We start from the raw sequence: 25,529 nt of genomic DNA on the forward strand, positions 1-25,529 counted from the left end.
GAATACACAGTCTGTGAGTTTACAAAAAAATAATAAATAAGCACATACTTATAGGACTTGAATGATGACTTTAGTAGTAAGAAAAAAAAAAAACAGGAATTCTTTACAGTTAAGGTGCTGTGCTAGACAATGTAATTAGGATAAGGGTCAGACCTTCAAAGCTTACGAAGGCAGAATTTAACCTGTGGCATACCCAAAAAGCACATTCACGGTGCTGCGTCTCAGACAACAGAGTGCAAATTTAACCTGCTTAGTTAGGTATATGCTGGCAGTGCTGAGTGTGGCTAGTCCCTCCCACCCTACTAGTATCTGTCACCATGAGCACTGACTTGAGAACCCATACCCCCTTTTCCAAAGCAGTGGCCCCCTCCCTGTAATCTGGATCAGAGTTGGAAATGAGGTTTTTCATCATTTACCAGCTTGAATCTAGAGCAAACAAGCTATTTCATTTCTGAGTCTCAATTTCCTCATCTGTTAAACTGAGATGGTAACTGCCTGCAAAGCCGTTTTAAGGTAAGCCAAAGGTACCTGAGATGTCCAGCAGAACACCTGACAAGGTAACGGATCACTACGTATCAGTTCCTTTCTGCTGCCCCATGCTTGGTTCCCTGCTTCCTGAATTCTCTATCACTTTTTGGAGTCTATTAAAAATTCTTTTATAATTTTAAAATACTACCTTTGGATGTAATCATGAGTAGTAGGCATATGTACCTTTTTTAAAAAATATTTTTCCCTTACCATCTGCAGCAGTACAGCGAGAAGCCAGTTCCCACAGGACTAATCCCATGGCGTACATATCTATCCTCAAAAATGCATCCCTTTGGAAGTTTATAGCACCCTCTAATACCTCTGGAGCCATATACCTCCGGGTACCAACCTGAAAAAGATGTTGAAAGCAAACAGTACTCATTCATTAACTTTAAGAACTAACATTTTATGATTTTGTAAACAGAATCAAAACCAAAAATGGTCTATTACCCATGTAAGGTAACTTATGACCACTGGAACTAAACTATGACCATCAGACCACAGAGTAAGATCTTAACTGAGCACATTTCAAATATTTATCAACAGATAATACGCTGGTACAGGCTTAGAATTTTTTCCTCCCACACTTGACCTTAGCCAAAGATCATGGATTTATAAATGGATTATAAATCAGTGATGATACATAAGATCATGGCTGAGAAGCAATAAACTTTTTCTTCCCTTACGAAAAGTAATCACAAGAACTGAATAATGATTTTTGTTGGGAGGATGGAACAAAGAAGAAAGCTGCATCCTTTTCAACTGTACCTTTGGATGTTGCTTGAAACATACTGAAAAAAAATATTTTGTACAGGCTTCTTTTTCTCTGTGTTAAAACTAAACATTATAAAAATTATTGTCCAAGAATTAGCCAAGTAAAGGATGGAGAAACTTTTTTTTTTTTTAAAGTTCTATTTGTGGGGCCAGCGCTGTGGTATAGTGGATAAAAGCCACCACCTGCAGTGCCAGCATCCCATATGGGCACCAGTTCGAGGCCCAGCTGCTCCATTTCCGATCCAGCTCTCTGCTATGGCCTTGGAAAGCAGTAGAAGATGACCCAAGCCCTTGGGCCTCTGCACCCACGTGGAAGACCAGGAAGAATCTCCTGGCTCCTGGCTCCAGATCAGTGCAGCTCCAGCCATTGCAGCCAACTGGGGAGTGAACCAGCAGATGGAAGACCTTTCTCTGCCTCTCCGTCTCTGTGTAACTCTGATTTTCAAGTAAATAAATAAATCTTTTTTAAAAAAAATTTCTATTTGTACAAAATCAGCGTATTTGTTTACTCACAAATTTTTAGAGTCCTTTATTTATATCTGTCCCCAACAATTTTGTATTTCTTAGTACTGTAACCATGGCTACTAAGCCAGTACATCTTTTGGTTGATGCTTAACAACTGTCATATCTGAATGCTTTGGGGGAAAAAAAGCCTTGTCAGGGTAGCTGGGTAGACCACAGTATACCTGAGCTTTAGTGGACCTAAGGAACAGCTTAGATAGTGGTATTTCCTGAAAGCAACTGTAATGTCTAGACTAGAAGCTGAGCAATTAAATACCAACTTACATATAACAGATTTTTTAAAAATAAAGAAAAATCATTAAGACAATAAAGTTCAAGTTTAACTTATTTAATAAGAACACTTTAACAATAGAAAAACAAGCATCTTTGCTAAACTATTTTAATTGTACTAAAATTTACTTTTCTCTTAAATGTATTATATTATGTCTTATCTTTTTAGTGTAAAATAGCCTCTTTTTCATAAATCAATGATACATAAGATCTGTATTTCTTCGCCAGTGTTCTTTGTTTGCAATATATAAAATGTGCAGTATCCAAGTCCCTTCAAATAGTTATGACTATTTTCTAGCCCATGAAATCCAATCAAGGGGCCACCATTATATGCAATTAGTTCATTTGACCATGTCAGGTAACTGGGTCATGAGGGAGTTAAAAGATGGCACCAATGGAGCCGCAATTTTTTTCTCAAGCAAAAAGGAGGGTTTTGAAGTATCAAGGGATGAAATTGCCCTCCAAATTTAGTATAATGATGGTCAGTCACAAAATGAGCTTATAACCTGGTCTTTCTCCACAATCTCCATTTCAATAGAATTCTCTCTAAAACTGCCTCCATTTCAAACACATTTGCTATCAACTTTTCTAGAGCTGTAAAACTGCTGACAGTGTCCTAAACTAAAAACACAGCTCAGAATTAGCTGACAAAATAATATACCTGATTTGAAAGATGAAGAAATGATAATGCCAATGCCTGAATCATTTGGTTTGTAGGAAATGTTACTTTTCTGGTCAAACTGGTTTTCATAATTAAAAAGTGATGTAGCCACCCAGTTTCTGAGAATAAATAAATGGATAATGTTTGTTTTGCCTCTTTGACCTTCCTAAAGGTTCTCATATCTCAGACCTTTTTGTACAGACCCTAACTAGTGTCAGACACTCACCATGGCTTTGTAAGTCCTCTGAGCTCTTAAAAGAACTAAGAGAAAAGCCATTTGATTTAAAGAGTTGAGGAATAAAAGGCAAAAAAGAAATTATAATTGCATGGAAAACTGAGCAAGGGATCTTAAAACATCACAGCAAGAATAAATAGTAACTGATTATTCCTTCACTCCTCTAAAGACAGTGAAAGAATCAACAGTTAAAACTACAGTTACTATTCAGAACTCCTTGAGAGAGAGGTCTATTACAAGGTGCTAGATTCTTCTTTGATCAGTTAGAAAAGTCCCATAATATTTTTCTAACAATTGTTTCACGAAATGGTTGATCTAAACCACCTGAGTCCTCTACCACCATCTAAAAATCTCTTCTTCATAAGCTTTTAACACGCTATTCTATCAGATGCTGATTTAATCACTGCTGCCACTAATTTGGATCACCTCAATCCTAATATGCCATCTAGGAAAAAGTGAAGCAAGCTTATTTTTACATGCGTCATCATCATCCTTACCTGTCCATGGGTATCACCTGCAGACTTGCCAGCTTCAAACTTTAACGCCAACCCAAAATCAGCAATGCAAGCTGTCAGATTGTTTTTTAACAGCACATTTTTACTTTTGATGTCCCTTGCAAATAGAAAGATAAAGCATTCAAACTATGTTTTTAAAGTTACCTTTTAAAACTTTTAATAAAGAAAGAAGGAAAATATGTATGCTCCAGAAGAAGAGCTGCTTAAAAGTATAAAATACAGAGAAAGGGCAAGAATGAACAATTTAAATAGAGTGCCCTATACAGCTTGAAGCACACGAGTACTGTGGCAGATCCCTATCACCACAGGGATAACAGAAAGGAATCTTCTCCATAAAGCAGTTTTCTAAAGAACTACACTTCCAAAACACATGTGGTCTGTATGACTCCTACCTATCAAACTCAAAACTGTTATTTGTTAAGACAGTAGAATATTTCAAAGTTTATGGTTATAAACTTCCAAAGGAACTGAAATTAAAGGCCAAAGTGAAAGAATTTTCAAAACATAGCTGAGTTAGTGCCTTTTGCATATTGGTAAAGACAAAATCTTAGAATGGCCTCTTATTTTGCTAGTTCTTATATTCTTTTACCTGGTTGTAGACAGGCATCTCTAGGAATATTAATAAATAAAAACATTTTTACTATATGCTTACACTGCTCTAGCTAAATCTTGGTGATCTGAAAAGGGTAACTTTTAAAACAATAAGGTATTCTCCTCTACACATCCTAGAGATTACAATACCCTAGCTAAATGCATCTGTGCCATGAACAATGGTTAACTTTATGTGGATAGACATTTATACCAAGAATGGAATACAAGAAGGACAGGTAGATACAAATGCTACCAAAAAAAAAAAATCACTTTTTTTTTTTTTAATTTTTTTGACAGGCAAAGTGGACAGTGAGAGAAAAAGACAGAGAGAAAGGTCTTCCTTTGCCATTGGTTCACTCTCAAATGGCCGCTGCGGCCGGCCGCAGGCGCGCTGATCCGAAGCCAGGAGCCAGGTGCTTCTCCTGGTCTCCCATGGGGTGCAGGGCCCAAGCACTTGGGCCATCCTCCACTGCACTCCCTGGCCACAGCAGAGAGTTGGCCTGGAAGAGGGGCAACCGGGACAGAATCCGGTGCCCCGACCGGGACTAGAACCCGGGGTGCCGGCACTGCAAGGCGGAGGATTAGCCTAATGAGCCGCGGTGCCAGCCAAAAAAATCACTTTTAATTTTAAAAGATTTTCAAGGTCCCTCTTTCAAACAACTTTGAGGACTCCAAAGGATTTGCTCCCTTTATGGCAAATATGGGACAAGGAAATCCAGCAATAAGTGATTAGATTGCATGAAGATAAAGGGGGGAGGCTCTGACAAGAATATCACTAAAGTTTCACAAGATCAGAATCTACCTTATTAGAAGTATATTTAAGGCAATGCCTCCCAGCAACATAAAACACAAACTGTTGGCACTCAATTAAGTTTCTGATAAATAAATTGAATTATTGCCTACTTTTAACACAACCATCTTTAAACTGGAGATGACAAGCTGAATCCCATGTTCAAGGAATTAAAAACCATGGCAAACAGAACCCCACATTTAAGAAACACTTTTCCCTTTAAAGGTATGACAATTGTTGAGGCTCATTACTATTTATTCACTGGACAGTTGTTGATGATGCCTCCCTCTATGTTAGCTCAATGTAAAAATCATGTGATCATTCAAAACACAGGAAAGACAATCACAGTCAATCTTCTTAATTACATCTTACCCTTCCCTATTTACAATCATATTTAACATAAATCATATTTTAAAGTAAAAGAATTTATTTTTCCTTTGAGATCCAGAAAATATGCTTTCATTTTCAATCTTGCTTTCAAAATGGAGACAAATTAAAACACAAAGAGATAAACTTTAGTTCATGTGAATGGAATTAAAATTTTATTTTGGTCAAAAATTTTAGAAGTCATGTAGAGTTTTTTTCATAATAAGCATTAAATTAACTTTTTGAAGATCCCTCATACATGTGAATTTCAAAAATGCTGCAACAAAATTAACATATCTTTTAGATCCATTTTCCATGAATTTTTGAAGTACTCACATACTTCCTAGCTAATCTCAAGGTTAATCTTTTAAAAAAATGAAAATTGGGGCCAGTGTTGTGGCATAGTGGGTAAAGCTGCCTCCTGTGATGCTGGCATTCCTTCTGGGTGCAGTTTTGAGATGTGGCTGCTCCACTTCCAATCCAGCTCCCTGCTAATGCACCTGGGAAAGCAGTGGAAGACAGCCCAAGTGCTTAGGACCCTGCACCCATGAGGGAGTTCTGGAAGTTCCTGATTCCTGGCTCCGGCCTGGCCGAGCCCTGGCCACTGTAGCCATTTGGGGAGTGAACCAGTGGATGGAAGATCTCTCTCTCTCTCTCTCCTCTCTCTCTTTCTGTGTGTCTGTGTGTGTCTTACTCTCTCTGTAACTCTAATAAATAAATAAATCTTTAAAAAAAAATGGAAATCATCTGCCTTGACAGCATGACTGGCTAACTAGGGAAGTAAATTTCACCCTAGGTGTTCAAAGTTTAAATAACATACGTATGCTAAATTACTTGAGAAAACAATATAAATGTAGCTCTACCTGTGAGATATGGCAGGTTTGTGGCCATCTTTTAGGCCAGGTATATCCTCATGTAAATATGCTAGTCCTCTCGCCATTGTTTCTGCAATATGACACAGTTCATTCCAAGAGACCACATTAGCCTTAAGAAAGTCTGACAATGAACCCTAAAGAAGCAGGGAAAGGGGGAAGAACAAAACAAAAACTCATCATCTTGACAAAGCAATATGTACAAGGATACATAAAAAAGTTCATGGAAAATGGAATTTAAAAAAAAAACCTGAAATTCATGCATTTATCTCATAGCACACATATTTCGTGAACTTAAAAAAAAAAACCTTAATTACATTGGATTTCAACAATTTCTACACCAAAATTATCTTTTAATTCCATTTTCCATAAATTTTTTGAAGTGCAAACATGTTTTAGCAATAATCACCCAGTAGGCTAATGAAAGATCAAAGATTATATAAATTTCCTGACTGGTTTTGTCACTAAGCTAGATTAACTGAGGGATTTTGTGACAGAAATATGAAGTTGAAAAATAGTTCATATAATCAAATTAGATTATAATGGTAAATGCAAATTACTAAGCATTGTCTGTATTAAAGTAATTATTTATATAAGATGTAATTACTGCACAAGAAACCAAAAACAAAAGACTGGTATCAATAATATAAGTAGAGAATTAGGATAACATGGTATCATCTTTGCTTTTCTATTAAAATAAATTATTTTTTAAACAGATTTTTAGATAAGAGTGACTTATATCTTTAAGTTAAATATTAAGCAACTATGTGGTACCTCTAAAAATTAAGTCTGAGGGATTTATAGCTAACATTAATTAGATTAGGCCAACTCTGATGTTACTAGATTAAATTACTGAGTAGCTTTACCTTTTCATGAAATGCTGTGATTAGCCAAAGATCCACATCAACACTGGTGCCCCGTTTTTCTGCACCAATGAACTGTAGTATGTTCTCGTGCTTCATTCCTGGCAAACTATAGACTTCATACTCATTTTGCCATGACTGTTTGTCCTGCAGTTAAAAAGAAAGAATGGTGAAAATGCAAAGAACACAGTTAAATAAATCATGTCTGGGAGATTACTCAAATTCAAAGTAAAACAAAAAAATAAAGCCAACTCTTTAAAAGATTCTTTGGTTTTGTCCTACTTTTTAATGAGTGAAAGCTCTGACACAGGTAACATTCCATATGAAATGTCTGCCCTGGTCCATTCCCTCAAAACATAGTTTTCTGTGTATCTAGTTCATAAACACAGGAGATGATCAGAAATGCTGCACTTCTGTATTTCACAGTAGCAATAATCGTTATTACAAATTTCATGGTATGAAGTTATTTGTATCACTTTTTAGGATACTATTCCAGAAAAATAGATTCAGGTAGAAGGACTTCATCTAAATCAAACAATTTTTTTCAAAAACTACCATAATACCAAACATTCTTTTAAAAACGTTTAGCATGCCCTGCAAAGTCAAGTAGGGAACAAGGAGCATACATATGCAAATATGGCAATTCAAAACATCACACTGCTATTTAAGCCTGCAAGTGATGTATGTCAACTACATCAACTTATAAGAAATTAATTTCTATTCACTAAGAAAGTCATAGGCACCAGAGAAAAAGGGTCAAGAACCCTCTAGACCCGATCTAAGTCTGAATCGTGGCTCTCACATGAACCTTTTTGGCAAGCTACATAAATAACCTTTTTCCTCTTTAAATTAAACAAGGATTTGGTGAGGTCTGTCTCAGAGAGTTGTTGTATCACATGTATACATGGGCAATATATGTACATACATGAGTGAGTACTCACAAAGGTAAAGCACCTTGACCTAACACAAAAAAAGGCATTCAATAAAATGTTACCTACTGTTATTACTGGTATTCTTAAATTAACATCATTGCAAATACCCATCTATAATTTAAAGATTCCTCACACTTTGAAATAACCTCTTCCCTGATCTTATTTATGAATCTGGCACAACAGAATAAACTCTCTCCCAGAACTACACTATAATTTATAATACTGTAGTTTACAGTATCTGCATTGCCACCAAAAAGAAATAAATAAGATTACAAACCTCTTCACAGATTCTATGAGATAAGCTTCAGAGAAAGTAAAAAGGTTAAAATCTAGGTATATTAAGACAAAGAAATTGCTTATATGCTATCTTTCATAGCATCTAATCCAGCCAGGACTTCAGTCCCAAAAATATCATTAACTAGAGGAGTGCATAAAGGAAGATGGAGTCGTCCTACATCTACACCATCATGAGAACAAAACAAAAGACAGCTCAAAGGTATATTAGATCAGGATTTTATAAGAAGTCCAGCCACCTTTGAAATAAAAACAATTTAACACCAAACCACTTGGAGTCTTGATTCCATTGCCTTTGAAAATTTACCAAACAACAAAACTAAAATGATTACTTAAATACTCAAAGTACAATGAAAATAAAGTGGTCTGGTAATATACCTCTAAACAGCAATTCTAAAACAAAGCACACTACTCCTTTGCTCTTCTGTTTGTTTTTTTCTGAAAATATCAAGGGGATACTAAAATTTAACCACTCAGACAACAAGGTTTCATTTAATTGGAATCCTCATCTTTATTTAGCGTATCTGTAGATTTCCTACTGGCAAAAGATCTCCTACATGTTCATTTTTTGTAATTCTACCACTTCAAACAAACATAATGATTATTGTACTAATAATTCCATTTCTCAGATGTGAAGGCAAACATAAAAGAGCTAAATGCTTTTCCCAGCACTACAAAGAACCATCGTGAAGATATAGCTTGTGTTTACAGACTTTCTGATTTATGATGACACAGCTAGTTCCATCTTTTAAAAACATATATGCAGATTAAAAATCTGCAACAAATATACCTGTATTGGAAATATTTTGACAGCTACATATTCGTTGAGCAACTGGGCTTTCCAGACACAACCAAATCTTCCCCTTGCTTTTACTTCTAATAACTGTAGTGGCTTCAAACCTAGTAATGGAGAAGGTGGGGGTGGTCCCGGGTCCTATAGATAAACAATAATAATACTGTAAATAAGCAGAACATGATACACATCAATTCTGAAAATGAGAAAAAAAGGTTATTGAAGAATCAATTGACAGAAATGGCAAACACATATGGATGACATTAACTTCAATCTCTGGACTGAGTTCTCCAGCATTACTAGTTCTCTGTAAAAGTTACAAGGCAGGCAACTTGATTTAAGAGTTTTCATAATAATATTTTGGCATTATTGCTATATGTGTACAGCAAGAGAAAAGATCTAGATTATTTTTATTCAGTTTCCTTAATTTTCCCTACTATCAGTTTCTGTGAACTTTAGAACACTATTTCATTGTTTTCCTCCAGTTTATAGTTCTTTAGAGGTTGAATATTAGAAAACTGCCAGAAATAGCAAATAATGCCTATGACTCAAAGGCAACCTCTTTTCAAAATACGCTACCTTCTCTAATGGCTGTTTTTTCTTCATTAACCTCAGAAATACCCAGACATTTTTAAACATATTGCAGATAAGTATAACAAATACATAGTATACCAAAGAAACACACTGTGATAGCCAGACTGTTGTGTTCATTCTAATGTTTAACACATTAACAATTCATCACTTTTCTTATAATGATCTCTCAATACTGATCTGAGATACAAAATATTTGTATTCTGGGGGCTGATTGGCAAATAAAGTAAAAATAAAAACCCAGAAGTGGCCATCATAGATTAGAAGGTATGGTCACTGAAAGAGAAGTAAACTGCTATCATGTTTTTAAATAGAGCAAACACAGTAAATAAATGAGTACAGCATGTACAGTCACAAGGGAGTCCTCCCTATCCAAAGCAGAATGGGGACACTTCATTGAAAGCATTCCATTCGTTCATTATCTACAACTAACGCAAGAAAGAAGCCTTTTGGAAAACTTCCAAAGAAAGGCAACAGGAATGTTTCAAGAGCTGCCTGAGGAGCATCATGAGGAGGAGCTGCAATCTCTGCAGCAAGAATAATTGCTAGGAAGACCCTGGACGGCACCTCAGACACATGGGAGTGGCATGGCACCTTCCATCAATAGAACTCCCTCTGCCTTTGCTCTCATCTCCTCCTCTTCTACCACCTGGAAGACTGTTAAGGCTTTCTTTGCACATCAATCAGTCCATGGTGCCACTCAGAAGTTTAAAAAGTTTATATCTACATTAGAAAGACCCTCAATAAAACAAAAATTGCAAGGTATTTAATAAGAAAAACAGAACTAGATCTTCATCAAATGGCTGGAGACTCCCATTTTAAAGCTGTAAGATACACTGTAAGACTTTCTGTGACTCACTTCAAAATCAGATATCTATTTTGAAATGTATGCAAAACTGTTTTTCTTTCTCATTCCAAATACCAAGTTAGTAAAGTCAGAATGTTTTCATTTAGCAGAGAGGTCAAGCAGGGCATATACAAATCTTATACTTCGCAGTGGAAGGGGACACAAGAATCTGGAAACTATCCTGTCCCTATCTCATTCTTTAATGCATCAGCCCTACCTGTAATAAGAGACTACTGACAGGAGTAGACTGCTTCTAGGAATGTGAAGATGGCAGGAAGGGTTGAAAATTACTTTTCTACAGGCAAAGAAAACCATTCAGTACTCACATAGAACTATGGCATAACAGCATTAAGGAATAGTTAAGCTAAAGATTAAAAGTTAGAAAGGCAGAGTTTTCAAAGCATGGATGCCAAAAACTAAATTATACAGAAAAGGGCTGAAAGCTGAAGAGAGAAAATAACCATAGGAAGTAATATGGCTCTAAATTGAAATACTGTATTTAGTAACTTATATAAATTGACTGATATTTCTCTAGATAACATATACATTATCCATTCTCTATTCTAAAGGTTGCTAACCACATGGTTGTGATCATCTTATAATAATACAATTTAGAAGTTTTAATCCATATCTCAAATTAAGAAAATACAAGCTGTTCAAAGTACATAAGACTAGCTTTAATTCTAGGAAACATATAATAGCTTCCTTTGTTAAGAAAAAAATGATCATTAAATGATTTTCCAAATGTATTATGTTTATGTTTATATTTAACTTCAAAGTTACCATAAATTTTCAAGGCTCTGTTCAGCAAATTTCTAAGCTACCATTATTTCAAAAAGAAATCCTGAATCACCCTCCCAACATAACAACTACATTCAATATTGTATCATAATGGTCAGAAGATACACTGTTGTCAAAATTAGTTTAAGGTAATAAGCTTCAATTCAAAACAGCAGCCAGTTTTCAAAGAGTGAAAGAAAGGTCTATAAAGGTACATAAAGTATGGGGTTCAAATATGAATAGCTATGTAGGTTATAACTGCATAAAATCTCTAACATTAATCACTATACCTTTATAATGAAAAATTATTAGAATGAAGCTTTATATGTCTAACAAAACTATTCAGACTCCTTATCCTTTAAGAATATTAGAAATGATTTTTAGTTTATTAGCATCCTTATACTAACTTACCCACAAAAAACCTCAACACTTGGTTTACATCTTTAAAATATATGGACCCACTGAAACAAATACAGACTTAAACATCATATATAGCTGTAATATTCTGATGCCATCCATAAAGCATGGCTTTGCCCTGCTACACAGAGAAACTCCTTTTGGTGTGGCATCTATAAGGACTCCAAAATTCCTAAAACCTTTCCCTAGGTCTCCAGTTCTCTTGAAATATTCATGCTACTTTGTAAAATTAAAACAATAGGTATTAGAACATATTTCCAATTACATTTGTTCTTTACCTATCTGTATGTGAAAATTATGACATCAGAAGATATCATGCTGAGAAAACATTCTGAAATGACAATGACTGAATATAGATCCCCAACCCCAATGCCATCACCCAATATTGTTACTATAATCAATAAAGAAAGAATGCATTATTCGAGGTGGGGCACTGCAAAGTCATCTGTGATCATTTTACTTCTTCTGAGTTCTCCACCTGAAGAGTGAATTCTAATCTAGTTACAGCCTGACCCCTCCAGATAGCAAATCATCCTGTTATACTTCTGCAGCTACTTATCTGCTGAAGACAGCAAAGATAAAACTGTGAAAAATATAGATTTCACATTAAAAGATAATGGAATGGACCACAAAGCTAGCCCTTGTTAAAAATGAGTACATACTGGCATTTAATTCAATGGTACATTATAAAAATTAACCAATACAAGGTTTTTAAGGCTATGGGAAGCATTAGGTGTTAACTTCTAATTAGGTAAAATAGTTGTTTCTATATTCTACTTCAGATAAGTATAAATACTGTTAACAATCCTTTAAAATTAAAAGCTGCTACTATGTCAAGTCAACCTTATTTTTAATACTACATTGGAGGAAAAACTTTCATAATGTAAAGTTATAAACTATAAAGGATGCACAGTAAAGCAATAATAACAATAAAAATCTAAGGACAAGATGTTTATTAGGCATCCACAAAAGTTCCACAACCATAAAACAAACATCAATGCATCTTACCTCTATCATTATATGAAAGGCGTGCTTGTGAAGAAAAAACACAGGCAAAAGAAATTACGATTCATATCCATAATGAAATGAAAAATGACACATAAGTTACAAAAGTGAAGGAAAGAGAATAATGATTTAACTTTTCAAAAAGTTGGCAATGATTTAATGTATTATTAATGATTTAATGTATAATTATATTTTAATGTATAATTAATGATTTAATGTATATTTTTAAAATATGGATTGGGTATACTTTCCTTATAAACATAGGAAAGTAACATCAAAAAAAAACCCCAAAATTTTAGATATTACCTATTAGATGAGGGGGTACTAAGCAAATTGTTGACTCTAGCATAACCCAAGTTACCTGACCCAATGGACTTCAAGTCAGCAAATAAACTTAAATTTTTTTTTTTATTTTTCTATTAGACTATCATTTATTTTTACTAAAGAGATTCTAGAGTCAAAACTGTAAGATGGGCAATTTAACTGAAGATGTGTAAGAATTGGTTTCTGGACACCAGAGGGCAGTATTGCCTTTAACAAAACTAGCTAGCGGCCTTGAAGAAATTTACACAAAGCTAGAATAAATCTCAAAGATCACACTTTCTGACAGTTATGTTAAGGAACTCTAGAATTTCCTACTTCCTGAACTGCCTCATTCTCTTTCCATAGAGGACAGCAGAATCCTAACAGTGACAAAGAAAAATGTTTTAGTGGCTACTTAAGTGTGTGCAACATAAATAATGCACTATGGGAAGAAAATAAGACAGGGTAAGAACAAGTTTATAAAACATAGTGACAGGCAAGGCCTATTTTTAACCTATTTGACCAGCCACACCAAGTAAAGAAATTAAGCAGTGGTGGCCCTGGCAATGAGAATCCACACTTATTTATCACAGCTTGAAGATACTTAGATACTGACAGAGAATTAGTAAGATTTTCATTTTTACAATCATCACAGAACAGGTACGAGCTCAAATTGAAAAATTAAGAGAAATCTTGTCTCTAGGGTCAAGGAAGGCTAAGAATTCCTCTAACGGATGATTATATCCCCAGTTTCCATTATTTCTACAAAGAACAATAGCACTGACAAGAACTGACAACTCATTTATCTATGCCAGTTGCAACCTAGTTTTTCTTCCTTCCTGATATTTCTCCTGTGATAATGATTCAAGACTATTATATTCAACCAAATGGCTGAGCTAATCCTGCTATTGAAACATCAGTACTCCAGAGTTAAATTCATCCCTTGAAAGAAATGCAAGCCAACTGAGTAACTACAGACTATAGCTTCCCAAGGTTCAAGAATCTCTTCAATCTTGTTTAAACACAGGTGCTTTTAGAGATAAAGATGGCAGTGTACTACTAACATTGTGCAAGGAGGTGCCATCCAAATAGATTAACACACACACACACACACACACAATCCCTACTCAATACACTTTCCAACAAATCAACATTAGAATAGAGTGAGCCATGCTAAACAAGAAGCATCAAGAACAGGACTCAGTGCATACACTATGCCACAAAATAAGAAGGATCAAGACAAAATTCAAAAAATTAATTCACTGAAATCAACAAATACATTTTAAAAAAGCTCAAGTATATATTTGCTTAATATACTTCTCATAAGTGACCATGAAAATAACCAAAATGGTCCAAATTAAACAAGATACCAGTCATCAATGTATAAAATGTGACCATGGGCCGGTGCTGCGGCTCACTAGGCTAATCCTCCGCCTGTGGTGCCGGCACACTGGGTTCTAGTCCCGGTCAGGGCGCCGGATTCTGTCCTGGTTGCCCCTCTTCCAGGCCAGCTCTCTGCTGTGGCCAGGGAGTGCAGTGGAGGATGGCCCAAGTGCTTGGGCCCTGCACCCCATGGGAGACCAGGATAAGTACCTGGCTCCTGCCATTGGATCAGCGCGGTGCGCAGGCCTCGGCGGCCATTGGAGGGTGAACCAACGGCAGAAGAAGACCTTTCTCTGTCTCTCTCTCTCACTGTCCACTCTATCTGTCAAAAAAAAAAAAAAAAAAAGTGACCAAAGAATGGTCAAAGCAAAAAATCCGCAGAAATAAACATCACTGTCATATATGAACAGATAAAAAATAACCAAAACCAGTCTGAATTCACAACATGAAAAATATAGCTTGAATATCATGTACTGTTACTGTAGCTAACAGTAAAAATCAAATCCGCATTAATGTCAAGTAATTAGGGTTGTAGATAAGAAAGAGACTTGCCGCTTATTTCTTAAGTAGGAAAGAAATTACTGCAAACATCAGATAATAATGAACTTTTAGCTTCCTAATCATTCATTCATTCATTCACTCAGCAAATGTTTATTGATGGCCTATTCTGGGCCAGTAACTGGCTACCTATAATCTAACCAATATGGGAAAGTAGTTCTGTTTATTGAGAAGAAGGTTTGAGAGACACACTCATGATCTTTGAATGGTAATTGTTCAGAGACATGTAAGTTGGAGATATTTAATAGGTAGTTAAATATACAGATCTGAAATACAAAGAAATCTTTCTATAGATTTTTGTTTATATACTATAAATGTGTATATATGATACATATTATAAAATATCTTTTATTTACTACTTAAACCATCCCAAGATGTCCCTGTCTCTAAAGGAAGAAGGAAAGACAGACCACTGAATGAACAGCCTAGCTGATCTTTTTTTGTACACTTCACTCAACAATCTCTTAAGACTATGAAGAATTAAGGTCCTTCAACCTACAGTATGTGAAAATGGACAAATTCTGGAATTTCTCTTCTCTTAGTCATCGAATTTTCTTACGTTCTAAAATATTTTCAATTTGTTCATTTTTTAAAAAGACTATTGCCAAGCACAACAGAATCTATAAAGAAATAATACAATGTGTGTTTAGGACAAATGTTTCTGACCTCAACTTACTCCTTCTGAAAACAAAGCAAAGATCAAGGAGAATGAAACAAGTATTCTGGATAGTGCCCTAAGAAGTGGCTAGCAACTCAGGGTAGCTAGCACTAAGGCTGCAAATCTGAAAGGGATGTAGGTGTGCCCATTTCTCCTGCCCAGTGCTCAAAAGCATCAGCTTTATGATAGCTATAAAAGACATTTTTAAATTTACTTCAGCATTTGAATCCTGCAAGCAAAGATGAAAATAAGGAAAAGGACCATTAATAAGTTCTGATATGGTGAAATAAGTCTGATTACAAAGCTATATATACTGACTCTAAAAATTATTTTAAACGTAATTTATGTATTCTGATCCCTTCATTGTATTTTGTTTTTTATAGATGCCACTTAATTATTAATTTTTGAATAAATATATTAATTTTTACAACTTATTTCAAAACTATTTATTGAAATAAATCATTCAATCAATGGACAATAATCCTTGGCTGTAAATGTCCAGGCTTTGCCACTCAGTAGGGAACTTGAAATCAAATAACTTCACCTATATGTGCTTTAATTTTCTTATCCACAAAATGGACTTGATAAAGCAGAGCCTATTTCATGGAGTATAAAGTGCTTTGTATACTTCTTGACACAGTACTCAAAATGAAATATTTTATTACCTTATGTTAATTTCAAAGTATTAGCTATAATACACATCAACAACAGTTTCAATAAAAGGATTCCTTTTGGGGCCGGCGCTGTGGCATAGTGGGTAAAGCCGCCGCCTGCAGTGTCAGTATCCCATATGGGCACTGGTTTGATCCCCAGCTGCTCCACTTCCAATCCAGCTCCCTGCTAATGTGCCTAGAAAAGCAGCAGAGGATGGCCCAACTGCTTGGGCTACTGCACCCGTGTGGAAGACCAAGAAGAAGCTCCTGGCTCCTGGCTGTGGATCGGCCTAGCTCTGACTGCTACAGTTATTTGGGAAGTGAACCAGTGGACGGAAGACCTCTCTCTTTTTGCCTCTCTGTAACTTTCCTTTCAAATAAATAAATCAATCTTTAAAATAAAAAAAAGGATTCTTTTCAAGTTCAATGTTGATATTGTTACTGTTAGCAATAGTGACTACCCCTTAACTGACCATTTTACACTAGACAAGCACCACACATGGGGTTCTTCTCCCAATCACTTCTTTCCTCTACTCTTGCCTAAAATTATTGAAGCAACTCCCTTCTTACTCTACCATTTGACTTATAAGCTGCAAAGTCAAACAACCAACTACTCAACCTGTTTTTAGTTCAACTACATATTAGCTGAAGGCTCAAGAAAGGCAAGAAAAGACTATATCTGTGCCTCTTTTATTCCCTGTCCACAGGATATTGGGCACACAATAGGCACTCAGGCTTTTGATAAGGGGGTAAGCCCAAACAATAACAATCAAAGCTAAATGCAGCCCATCTACTATAAGCTGCTTTCACTCACAAATGGACTTTTTCACTTCTATTATCTTAAATTAATAGAAAAAACTTCACAGCAATTAAGTAGCTAGCAATGAAGGAACAAGTCTAGGATGAGGTCCAGGAAATGAAGATTAAACAGACAAAAGCAAACTCACTTCTTCCTATCTACCATCTCCTTGGCAGATAGGAAAGAGGATAAATTATGTACTCTGATCTTTATGCATCAGCCCCATATGTAAATTAGCATAGAAGGCCCAGCATAGCCCAAACAAAAACTAAACTCAAAGCTTAAAAATTTAAATGGAAGCCACTTCTAGAAATAAGGTATATTGATTAATATACAGTTTTTACTTTTTTTCAATTGTTGATAAGGCTTACGATGTTTTTCCTTTCCCCCTTACTCTTTTTTTGTTTTATATGAAATTTTAGCCTGTCTCCAAATGGCCCGGTCTGAGCATTTTTAAGTAGACTAAATTATATATGCTTGATGAGAATAATTTCTATGGATAATTTATGACACTTCTTCCTATGATTTGGATATATTAAAGGAAGTTATAATTTAAGCTTTTGACACAACAATAATATACTGCCAGGATACAAAAAATAACATCTATAGTAGCCCTGTCCTATTATTAGGCACATACCAAAAAAAGATGCTCATGAGTAAGACAATAGCATTCTTTTTTTCCTTTCTTGAGACCCAGGCATTATATCACCACTGTTTAAATATGCTAAAATAAAACTGAAAAAAACCTGTGAAATGTAGGTTCTATCTGTTAGAAGAAAACCAACACAACCTCTAAGCTAATAAAATACTATGTGATACATGGAAATATACACTATTTTTACTCAAAATAAAAAAATTTCAGTATTTCATGAGTTTACAATACAGCCCCATTAAATTTCACCAAAAAACACCATTTAAATTATATATATTGAGCTAAATACATATATTGAGCTAAAATATATATATTGAGCTAAAAAAGCTGCGTTCCATATAATGTCAAAGAAGCCAGTTGTACAACTACTTTTTATAAGCTATAAATAAGACAACGCATATATTCAAATGAGATTGGAGGGGCTGGCGCTGTGGCGTAGGGAGTAAAGCCGCTGCCTGCAGTGCCAGCATCCCATATGGGCACCAGTTCAAGTTCTGGCTGTTCCACTTCCAATCCAGTGTTCCGCTATGGCCTGGGAAAGCAGAAGATGGCCCAAGTGCTTGGGCCCCTGCACCAACGTGGAAGACCTGGAAGACACTCGTGGCTCCTGGCTTTGGATCAGCACAGCTCCAGCCATTGTAGCCAAATGGAGAGTGATCCAGTAGATGGAAGACCTCTCTCTCTCTCTCTCTCTCTCTGCCTCTCCTTCTCTCTATATATAATTGTGACTTTCAAATACATAAACAAATCTTTAAAAAAAAAAAAAGAGAGATTGCAGAAAGTGGCAAAGAATACATACCAGCATGTAAAAATTGGTTATTTCAAGAAAATGATAAAGAAGTAAGAGCAAAGGGGTTCTCTCTTTTTTGACACACTTTTATAAAGATAATATATCTCCATACAAAAAGTATGTATTTATAACTACCTGTTTAAGTAGAAGAGTTTAAAGAGAGGGAGAAAGTGAGAGAATATGTTCATAACTCCAACCATTTAAATCTTTAAGGTAACTTTCTCTGCCCAGGTAGTTAACCCATTTCAAAATGTGTTTCTGTGGATGTAATATTTATTCTGTAAGTAGAACTTAATATTAGCTCTTTAACTACTCTAAATAAAATTCAATCAATTTCCCCTATATCCTCTCCAATAAGGAAGTGGCATGCTTTCTTAAATTGACTTGGCTGAATAATGTTATCCTTTACTTTCAGAGTCTCATTCATTTTAAATGGGTACATATATGGAACCCTGTCCAAGAGGAAACTCCTACAAAGCATTCAAAAGATGGCTTGGATTCTCAGTGGATTTGTTATTTAATGCTATGCCAAATTACTTTAATATTATGGACAAGAGGATTATTCTATATGCCCAACTCAGATATCCCAAACATTTGGGAGCCTTCAGGTCTTACTGAACCCACACCTAGGTAAAATGTCATGATGTAAGGACCAAAGATGTTGATGTAATTTATAAAAGTATTAATGTTGACATACTAATCAGCTATTTATATAGCCTTTAAGAATGAACAAGAAGCTAACTTCGTACTTTGTTAAAGGTAAGTCATTTCTTTCTCCTAAAATTCATTTTCTTATCAAGTTTTTTTTGATCAGGACAAATATAGATCTTATAAGCAGGAAGCTTGACCTCACATGTGGTTATAAAAGCAATGCAAACAGTTTTACTGAAACCACATTAACCACAATAAAACTTCTTAATAATAGAGTCCATCAATTCCCTCAAATTCATGACTCACTGTCACTAGAAAAACCAGTTTGCTTTCAGTCTACTCAGTGCATTTTATAAAAGCATCTTCCTACATGTGGAAAGATAGTTTCAGCACAGGCAAAAGAAAAGTGACCTGGGTAACACAAACTGATAGGATGCTTCAGTGTGCCATTAGTGAAAGAACTGAATAATGTCATTTTCTTATAGAACTCCTGAAGTCTTCAACTTCTTTTATGTCCCTCAAAAACATGGCCTCAGGTTATCTCAAGGCAAAGCGCTAAAGCACCTGAATGTTTATTAAAGGAATCCTTGCCCATATGACTAGCATTTCAGCAGCTAACTCTATATGCAAAAACCCTATCCAGTATTTCAGCACTTACTAAAATAGCCATTAAATACTTATACTGTATAAGATACAGTAGCAATTATAATGTATGCCTTGTATTCAAGGAGCCCTTCTCAACTGGAGTTGCACATCTCAATCACAGAAGAAAGAAAATGTTTTCTCAATTCTTTCAGGAATAGTTTGTAAATAATATAATGCTGAATGCCTATGATGAATGGTTTAGAGTGTGATGGGAAGAAAGAATGAAAAGGCAGAGTATGAGGAATGACATGTTGTGCTCCAAACACTGTTCTTAGCTATAGATCATGGGATGCTCGCAAACATTTTAAAGCACAGAAGTACCATCTTAAAAAAAAAAAAGTAAAATTGCTGTTCTAGTAACAGTTCAGAACAAAGGAAGAGAACTGGCAGCAAGATCAACCAGGAGATGCCAGCGTAACAGCACAGCAGGTTAAGCCACCACTTGGAATGCTCACATCCCATACTGGAGGGCCAGTTTGAGTCCCAGCTGCTTCACTTCTGATCCAGCTTCCTGCTAATGTGTCTAGGAAGGCAGTGGAAAACAGTCCCAAGTACTTGGACCCTGCTACACATGTGTGAGACCAGGATGGAGCTCCTGGTTCCTGGCTTCAATCTGGCCCAGACCTGATTGTTACAGCCATTTGGGGAGTAAACCACAGGATGGAAGATTGATATCACACTCTCTTTTCCTCTCTGGTGTTTTTCCTTTTAAATAAATAAATGAACAAATAAACCTTAAAAAGATCAACCATGAAATTATATAAATAAGCTCAGCCTCAAGTATAATAATGCCCTTAATTACAATAGGATCAATAAGGATGAAAAGGTAAATGAACAGGACTTGATAAATGACAGAGCCACAAATAGCTGTCACCAAGATTTTTTATCCAGAATGATTGGGAAGAAAGTGAAAACATGAAAACAATCGTAAAAGCACAAAGCACAGTGCTTAACAGCTACAAAGAGGAGCCAGAGCTGTGGTGCAGCAGGTTAAAGCCCCAGACTACAGCACCAGCATCCCATGTGGGTGCTGGTTCGAGTACCAGCTGCTCCACTTCCAATCCAGCTCTCTGCTAATGTGCCTAGGAAAGCAGTAGAAAATGGCTCAAGTTCTTGGGCCTCTGCAACCACGTGGGAGACCTAGAAGAAGCTCCTGGCTCCTGGCTTAGGATTGGTGCAGCTCTGGCCATTACAGCCAACTGCAGAGTGAACCAGCAGGTGGAAGACCTCTCTCTTTCTCTGCCTCTCCTTCTCTCTGTAAGTCTGACTTTCAGGTAAAATAAATAAATCTTTAAAAAAAATGTGCTGAAACATTTTTTTTTAAATGAAAACCACATTATGTCCTACTATCTATGACTTGCTTTTGTACTATGTGAAACAATGCTAATGTGAAATGATGCTATTACTCAATTTAGTAGTCACACAAGCCATTCAATAATGAAAGGCAGGAAAATAAATGAGCCTACAGATGATTTTCAAACTACCAAGAAGCTTAATGAATGACGTGAAACACCAAAAGCATATACTTTCTGAAAAGAGAGGTAGGACAATATAAGTACTAGAGTTAAAGCTTTAGGGGCTGGTGCTGTGGCACAGTGGGTTAAAGCCGCCACCTGCAGTGCTGGCATCCCAAATGGGCCCCAGTTCAAGTCCCGGCTGCTCCACTTCCCATCCACCTCTCTGCTATGGCCTGGGAAGGCAGTACAAGATGACCCAGGTCCTTGGGCCCCTGCACATGTGTGGGAGATCTGGAAGAAGCTCCTGGCTCCTGGCTTCAGATCGGGGCAGCTCCGGCTGTTATAACCAGCAGGAGAGTGAACCATCGGATGGAAGACCTCTGTCTCTCTGCCTCTGCCTCTCTGTAACTCTGCCTTTCAAATAAATAAATAAATCTTAAAAAAAAAAAAAAGAGTTAAAGCTTTAATGTTAAGAGGGCCTTGGTTCAGGTCTGAGCTCTGACACTTGTATGTCTTGCTATGTCTCAACTTCTTTATCTATAAAATGGGGATTTATACTACATAAACCACTCTCTGATATAAAATTAAATCAGGGCTGTGCACACCTGCCTAGTCACCACAATCACCTGTGAAGTTAATTAATAACATAATATGCCAGGTCTCATTCTACACTTTCACGTATATAATCCAGAAGTACCTGTTTTTTTAATAAATTCCAAAAATTATCTTTACATATCAGTCCCATATTTTGGAAATGCTTAATCAATAAATGGTTGATGTAATTATTATTCACTTTTCAAATAAAAGGTAAAACTAAAGCATTTGTGACTAAATGGTCACTAAGTAGCCTTGAAGAGCTACAGTTTCATAAACCTCTATCAAAAATGAGACTGAAAGCATGGTATCATAATACTTTAGAGACAATGGAAGATGACAAAAATGAAGTTTGACAATGATGACAATGCCCATTTTCCACAACAGACAAAAGGAAAGCAAAAAAGCAGACTTGTCATATTCCACATAATGTAGCTTTACCATGCCAAGTCATTCCATGCCAAAAAAATCCATAAACATATCCCTTATTTTTCAGCAATTCATACAGTTCATGTAAATTCATGACAGATGAGCGCAAGTACTAAATAGATGTGAACAATAACATTAACAACAATAAATATCTAAAACCCTCAGAATGGATACTCATGGAAGAACCTTGATTCTTATTTATAAATAATAACAGTATCTTTCCCTTCCTAAAAGCCTAAATCCTTGAATTAATTAGCATTTCTAAATAATGTGATCTCATATATAACATATCAAGTCTTTTTAAAAAATGTCTTAGTTTCACTTTTGTTATATCAAGATTATATGCAAAGCAATGTTATCCATAAGATCACATTGCCATCTTAAAACCTCTTTATATGCAGTCATAAATGTGGTTTCTAGCTTGTTTCTATCTTTCTACCATATCACAAGTCTAGGGTAAGGTGAACAACTATAATCACACTAAATACTTTCTCTTCCAAATTTAGATATTAAAACACATTTTTAAAAAGTTACCACAGACAGAGGTAAACTGTTAGCCATTCTATGTGCATTTGGTATAAACTATACACATTAGACAGTCTTTTAAAATACTTTTTACAAATGATTTTTAATAAAAACACATATAGTAACTAATGTTGAAAAGTATGAAATATCTGAGGCAAGCATTTGGCACAGTAGTTAAGACACCACTTGGGATGCCTGCATTCCATATCAGATTGTCTGGGTTCCAGTCCCACCTAGCTCCATTCCACATTCCAGGGAGCCATAGGAAGCAGCAGTTATGACAAGTACTTGAGTCCCTGCCTCCCTTGTGGGAGACCTGGATTGAGTTCCTGGCTCCAGTTGGCCTGTATTGCTGCATTCGTTTGGAGTATACCAGCATATGGGATATCGCTCTCTCTCTCCCCCTCCCTTCATCCCTCACCCCCACCCCTCGTTAATAAATAATTTTTTTAAAAGTTAAAAATATTTAACCTCTACAAAACTCAGAGTGTGTTTACCTAATTTACTGAGCAAGGTATTTTACCTTTGGGTTTATTTCTCCATACACACATCTTAGAAAGATTAAGGGGATCAATGACTTAATGCTAACAGATTGCTACAAGTACTGAAAGAAGTGTGTTATGTAAATAAAGCTTTGAGAGAAGAAGCTGTTTTGATCATTAAATTATAGAGCTTCACCATTTTTTTTTCTATCAAGTTTTAACCATTAATCCTACTGATATTAAAGAAACAAAGTTAAACCAAGAGATCCACAAGACCAAGGTAATCTGATCTTAAAAAGTTAAACACAGGAAAAACTAGAATTTAGAGATGACTCAAGCTAGTAAAACCCAAAGTTATCAGCTTTCTGGGCATGTAGAATATTAACTAATTCCATGAAATGTCTTTGTTAAGCACTGACCAATTATCTACATGATAGACTATGAGGATAACTTAATGAATTTAATCTATTTTCAGAAATACTTATGGTGGGGTGCATGAGAATCAAATACATTAAGAAGTTTTTAGTCTTCGGTACACATTTGATGGGCTGAAGAAAAAAATTACACTTCAACACCAACAACAACACATGATAAAAAATGTTGGCTCTTCTACTCCCCTTCCCTAAAATAACTTTTTTGTCAGTGTATCTTCCTGAAGTCCTTATAAAATCTCTTTAACTCTTTTTTTAGATACCTTTTGGGCCTATCTCCATAGTTAAAAGGTAGTTTACAGATGTAAAAGAGGATAAAAAAGAAAAAACGGTTATGACACCACTTCTCCATCATTACTTCTCAAAAAGTAAAGTGTGTACCCCACACTTAAAAGTATTAAAATAAAAACTCCCAAAATAACAGGAATGGGAATACCCCTCATTCTACTCTACCCCTACCCTTAAATAAGAAAAGTTTAGAATGTAGCAAATTCACAAGTTCACCAAAATAGTTATAATTCCCATGATGATAAACATTCAAAAATTAACTTCAAAAGAAAACAATTTGTATTAATCTAGTTCCATCACAGTAACATTCCTTAAAAATATAAAATTTAAAACAGTACAAAGGGCAGGACAATAACTTACCTGAGTTGGAACAAGTACAGGAGGGTAGGCCATCTTGTGATGCCTGTACACCCAAAATGCACAAATGACAATCCCCGCAATTAACATAAGTGGCACCAAGGAATAGAGCAGGATATTGTAATAGGGTGGTTTAGGTGTAACTGGATTTGAAGTGGCTGTAGAAAAGGAGGGGAAAAACAACTCAGATTTTTGTCCACAAAATTCTATACTAAAATATCATAGTGTCAAATTTGGGAGAAAAAAAAAAAAACAAACAAAATATGAGGCAGTTATTCAGAGTCATGTATTCCATCATTAATTTTCTAATATTCTTTGTTTCCAATCTACTAACTGAACAAATTTATGTATTTTCTCTGTGAACTTACGCTGAGTGACTTCCATCTCCGGAAAATAAGAAAACTTTTCATTACACATGTTGCCCTCGCAGCAACAAAAATATACTTCAGGGCTGTCTTTTTTTTCTATACAGTCAGTCCTACAAACAAACAGAGGAAAATAATAATCAAAATAAACATTATGTTGTCCCTATAATAGGTGTTTTTTCTTCTCAGATATAAAATATTGAATGAGTCCATCTGTATTCAGCTTCAAGATTTTTATTAATGCCCAAGGATCAACTCTATAATTTTTAAGATTTTATTTTTATTTATTTGAAAGGTAGAGCTACAGAGACAGGGAAGGAGGGAGGGAGAGAGAAAGAGAGAGAAGGGGTTTCCATTTGTTGGTTTACGCCCCAAATGGCCGCAATAGCTGGGACTAGGCCACGCTGAAGAAAGGAGCTTGTTTCAGGTATCCCACATGGGTGCAGGGTCCCAAGTACTTGGGCTATCCTCCACTGCTTTCCCAACCACATTAGCAGGGAGCTAGATTGGAAGCGGAGCAGTGGGGACTCAAACCAGGGACTGCAGATGGCAGCTCCATCTACTGTGTCACAGCACCACCCCTGATCAATTCTTAAAAGAAAACAAATGTTTCTGAATTTCTGTTACTAAATCTCATGAGAAAAAAAATCATAGGTTGATTTTATAACAATCACACTGATTCCTTGAGACTATTGCTTTAGTTTGGTTTTCAATGAGCATTCTAAAGCAACCACCTTTTTTGTTTTTGTAATTATTATGAAAGCTTAAAGAGAAACAAAGTCAATGAAGCAATTTGGTCTAAGAATGCTTTTACTGACAGGAAACAGAGCTTTCTCATTTCGTGAACACAAAATCAAAACTAT

General features: G+C 35.7%; 1 protein-coding gene across 3 annotated transcripts in view; it reads right to left on the reverse strand.

Moving 5' to 3' along the window:
* Positions 1-25,529, reverse strand: part of ACVR2A (activin A receptor type 2A) — a 95,214-nt gene that overhangs the window by 6,740 nt on the left and 62,945 nt on the right. For 2 of the 3 annotated variants that reach the window (XM_051849571.2, XM_070070963.1), the window contains 8 exons: positions 24,670-24,779; positions 24,305-24,459; positions 12,650-12,673; positions 9,004-9,147; positions 6,991-7,134; positions 6,116-6,261; positions 3,488-3,602; positions 739-877 (listed from right to left, as the gene is read on the reverse strand). In XM_051849571.2, the coding sequence (XP_051705531.1) occupies positions 739-877; positions 3,488-3,602; positions 6,116-6,261; positions 6,991-7,134; positions 9,004-9,147; positions 12,650-12,673; positions 24,305-24,459; positions 24,670-24,779 (977 nt within the window). The remainder of the gene's footprint in view (positions 1-738; positions 878-3,487; positions 3,603-6,115; positions 6,262-6,990; positions 7,135-9,003; positions 9,148-12,649; positions 12,674-24,304; positions 24,460-24,669; positions 24,780-25,529) is intronic. The other variant, XM_017342835.3, reaches the window with a different exon arrangement.

The sequence above is a fragment of the Oryctolagus cuniculus genome, chromosome 3 (assembly GCF_964237555.1).
Source record: "Oryctolagus cuniculus chromosome 3, mOryCun1.1, whole genome shotgun sequence".
Lineage (NCBI taxonomy): Eukaryota > Metazoa > Chordata > Mammalia > Lagomorpha > Leporidae > Oryctolagus > Oryctolagus cuniculus.